Here is a 4,379-nt window from a genome sequence, read left to right as displayed (position 1 = left end):
TATTTTAAGGCTTGTTTTGTTATCCATGAAACATATCCTTCAGTGCATTGTGACACATACTATAAGGATCCGTACGGGCATGTGTTTAATCCTGCATCGGTTATTCGTCGAGAAGATCTTGGATACTTATACAGAACCGAGGAACTCAAATAATACCTTCTGCCTAACTATTTTGGGTGAGCTCCTGAGTTGTTCCAAATGGTATCAAAGCAAATCCGGCCTATAATCTATGTAGACTAGGAAACACTACAACACGGATCCATTGGGCTGACCATAGGCCGATCGTGGTGCTCGTGACTAGATTTGAATGAATTTGAACTATTAACCTAGCGAGATTGTCAAAGTTTAAATGAAGAAAGTATGTGAGGACTCGTGCGAGCGTGTTTAGTCCCACATCGGTTAGTTCTTGGATAGACCTTGAACACTTATATAAGATTAAGAAACCCAAATAATACTTTTTGGCTAATCTTTTTTTATCGAGGCTCTGAGTTATTACAAATGATATCAAAGTAAACTCAGCCTATAACCTGCGTGGATTAGGAAATACTACAGAACGAGTTCATGAAGGCTGATCACAGACTGATCGTGATACTTGTGATTAGACTTGAATAGATTTAAATATTTAGCCTGATAAAGACGTCAGGGCTTGAACGAAGGAAGTATGTGAGGATTCGTGCAGGCGTGTATTTAGTTTCATATTAGAAGAGATTTTGGGTACTGATACAAAACTAAAGAATCCAAATAATATCTTTTGACTTTTTTTTTTTTTTTTTGGCGAGGTCTTGATTGGTTACGAACCTGATGATAGAATCGGATATGGAAACTTATAGATAGCTCTGAGATGAAAAACAGCAAATTTTTTTTTCTCAAATAACTGGATTGAAAGAATAGATGTGCCCCCTTTGTTCAACGAAAGGAAGGTAAGTGGCACCCCACTTTCTAACTGCATGGACTCGCTGGACTGTCACTGAAAGCCGCAGAATCCACAAAACCACACCCTTTTATCTCGTGGTTCACACATAAGCGTATCCAGCAATTACAATTTCTCTTTTTTTTTTTTGACCAATCTTTCAAAAGTAACATAGAAAAGACTAAATTTACACCGAATACAGTCTGATACCCTTCCTAGCTTGTCCTTGCCGAAAAAAGAAAATTAAATAACTCAGAGAAGAGAGAGAGAGAGAGAGAGAGAGAGAGAGAGAGAGAAAACCCTCCAACCCCTCCTTTAATCTTTATAAAGCTCTGCAGCTGAGACAGGCCGAAGTCACTTGAAACGGCATCCCCTTCTCTCATAGCCGGTAAGAAAGATGTGCGGAGGAACGGACGTACCGAAGTTTGTCGCCGCCAACGGCGGCCGCGAGCTCCCCGCGCCGGATCTCTGGCCGTCGGAACCATCTGATCTTATTCAAGGTACCACCTTATTCCTCCCCTGCATCTCCATGACATGTCCCGCGGCCCATCTTATCGATTCTTTTACTTCCGTTACCTTGTTTGGTGAACTTTAAGGCGGCGGCGATGAGGGCGAGAAGAAGGCGGTGTTGGCGGCCCAGGAGGACGGGAAGACCGGGGCGAGGCTGCGGCGGCCGCGGAAGAACGCGTACCGGGGAATCCGGCGACGGCCGTGGGGGAAGTGGGCGGCGGAGATTCGGGACCCGCGGAAGGGGGCGAGGGTGTGGCTGGGGACCTTCGCCACCCCCGAGGAGGCCGCCCGCGCCTACGACGCTGCCGCCCGCGAGATCCGCGGCGCCAAGGCCAGGCTCAACTTCCCCGACCCCCACTCCATCTGCCCGATAGCCAAGAGGCCCCGAGCTGCGGCAGCGGTGGAGAGCCTCGCGTCGTCGCCGTCGCCCGCGTCGTCGTGCTCCGTCTCGTCGGCGACGGATTCCGTGGAGTCGACGTACGTGCCGGGCCGGGGAAACGGAAGCCGATGGGGAAACGGTGGGCGGTGCGGTGACGTGCGCCTCATCTGATCTATGGAAAGAGTATCTTGATGAACGGCCTTGATGTATCGTAGCTTATGGGACCCTTTAGACATGGTTATCACCTCTTTTTTTCGTCTTTTTTTTGTAAAAATGGTTATCATTTCTTTTCCTTTTTAAATAGAACCAGCATGGATATCAATGACAGTAATGAACTTTATAATTAATTCTTATTTGATAAATTTTAAATATTTATCCATATTATTATTGAATTTTGATGCGAAGGCATAGTTCCTTTATCCATTAATTTGAAAATATTTCACCCAGTAATAATATTTTCTTATTTATTACCCTTTTAAACACATCATTGCTTTTTTAAATATTCAAGAAGTTTTCACATTCAATTACCAAGCAAATCAATAATAAGTAGATGAAGTACTTCATAATTCTTTCTAGCAATATTAAATATTTATGGTGACATGTAATTGACTGACCATACGCATCCGTTTGATAGGTTAGAATTGGGGAAGAGAAAGGTTTAGACGATTCAATAATTAGAAGTTTTTTTCTCAAATAATTAAGATGGATAGAGAGGATGCAGAAATTGAAATAGAAAATCTCTCTTTAGTTGGATATGAGAGGGAGAAAGAGTGCATGAGAAAAATGGAAAGAGCTTGATATAGGATAGAAATTTTTTTCTTGAAAAAATATTATTTTTTCATGAAATAGAAATAAAAAATAATATAATTTAGCATTTTAGCGTATGTTGATCAGTTAGACGAGTATGATCAATGACTTTTACTATTTATTTTAAGGAGTATATAAATAGATAAAAATTTCACATAGATGGATGGATGGATTATATTTTTAGTTTATGTGCAGAGAAAACAACCAAAAAAAAAAAACCTGTAGAGGCGACCGCATAAATATTTATATGCGTGAAACACAATAAGTGCACCGGGATGTCGCGTGGGATTAAATGGATGGGATTCGAACTCCCGCCCCTCGTTTGATCAACATTAGAAACCGACCGGTCAACGGGCTGCCGATTATGGTAACGCTTTTTGTCGGATTCTGGATGCGGAATATTTGGCTTTTTTTAGGAAAGCGAGGGAAAAATGTCCGATCTGTGGGCTCTCTTTCGGTGTGCGGATCTACGCAGGTGGTGCCCATGGATTCTGTGTATCTTGAGCTCGGGACTCGGCGAGAGGCACAAGTTTCCAACGACTCTTTACTCGGACAGGCTTCAGATCATGGAGACGGATTGCCATGATGTGCAGCACTGGAGCATGGGCTTTACTGAAGAATAGCATACTCTCTTCGATCAAAAAAAAAAAAAAAAAAAGCGAATCTTATACGTTCTAGGGATTATCAATGTCCATGTCTTGGCATGCTAATCTAGAGCAGCTAAAAGATTGATGCATCAAATATAGGAGAGGACGTATCTATTGCGTGATATAAGAATTTAGGTTCTTTTACATGAATCCATCATTGGGTTGTTCAATATTTCTTCGAAGTTTGTATAAATATAAAGTTTGGAGTATTTTGAGATACGGTACAATTCAACAATCGATATTGTAAAAAAAAATCAATTATTCTTTTATGCAAAGGATGCAGCCCAAGATGCATGCACATGCAAAGGTGGTATATGCTTGATTAAATTTGAAGGAAGAAGATGTATGTAGCTACGAGCTGCCTTTTATCCCGTAATTCTCCGAGCAAGAATGAATAATTCATTCATTCATGGTTGAATGAAGAGGGCTTAATTAGTGCCCGAGAAAAGTTCAACATGTTAACACACATGACTGAAAGTAGAGGAAGAATTTGTTATGTAGTTGTGGCTTCATCTATATATTTGACAAATATACATAGATCACCCGTCTCTCATCTAAAAAAGTAAGATCAAGAATTACATGAGTGTTTGTTTATTACCTAATTCACCAATTATATAATTTCTGGCCCATTTGGTTCATGAGTAATTGCATTCTGTATTTGATGGATGGGGTTTAGTATGTGCTTTCTTTTCGGCCTCGACTTAGGCATACTAAATATGATTGTCACCCAAAAAAATAAAATTAAATATGATTGGCCCAAGCTGAGTCCACTGGTGCCTGGTGGCCAACTCGTAGATGGCTTGTGATAATATGAGAAAGCTTTGATAGAGGTTTAAAATTCTGTGAGCAAGGCGCACAAAGAATATATAAAAGGTTAAGAAAGAGTTTTGCCATCCTTTCTTCTCAGCAAACTTTCATTCCTTTGATTTCTTCGTTCATCCAAAAAGATGAGCATTTTACTGCCATAAAGAGCAAAATGGAGGACTTTAGGGGCCTCTATGTACCCGCAAGAGGTTTATGCACTAGAGAGTGGTATTTTTGGGTCCTTTTAATGATGTTTCATAGTCAAATGATTTGGAGAAAATTAACCATGCATTATCAAAAAAAAAAGGGCAAACCATTTGAG

The 4,379-nt window shown here is 40.8% G+C and overlaps 1 protein-coding gene across 1 annotated transcript; it reads left to right on the top strand.

Moving 5' to 3' along the window:
- The first annotated feature begins 1,280 nt into the window (after positions 1 to 1,280).
- Positions 1,281 to 2,120, top strand: LOC120105555 (ethylene-responsive transcription factor ERF071-like). The gene is made up of 2 exons (XM_039118124.1): positions 1,281 to 1,410; positions 1,507 to 2,120. The coding sequence occupies exons 1-2, from the start codon at positions 1,308 to 1,310 to the stop codon at positions 1,968 to 1,970; spliced, it is 567 nt and encodes a 188-aa protein (XP_038974052.1). The 5' UTR covers positions 1,281 to 1,307; the 3' UTR covers positions 1,971 to 2,120.
- Positions 2,121 to 4,379: the final 2,259 nt, after the last annotated feature.

Source organism: Phoenix dactylifera, unplaced genomic scaffold, assembly GCF_009389715.1.
Source record: "Phoenix dactylifera cultivar Barhee BC4 unplaced genomic scaffold, palm_55x_up_171113_PBpolish2nd_filt_p 000311F, whole genome shotgun sequence".
Classification (NCBI taxonomy): Eukaryota; Viridiplantae; Streptophyta; class Magnoliopsida; order Arecales; family Arecaceae; genus Phoenix; species Phoenix dactylifera.
This window is presented reverse-complemented; position numbering and strand designations above follow the sequence as displayed.

Excerpts from the sequence above, each read along its gene's own strand:
- LOC120105555 (XM_039118124.1), top strand. The coding sequence starts at position 1,308 with ATGTGCGGAGGAACGGACGTACCGAAGTTTGTCGCCGCCAACGGCGGC. Across the intron at positions 1,411-1,506 it reads ACCATCTGATCTTATTCAAG|GCGGCGGCGATGAGGGCGAG; the intron begins GTACCACCTTAT and ends GTGAACTTTAAG.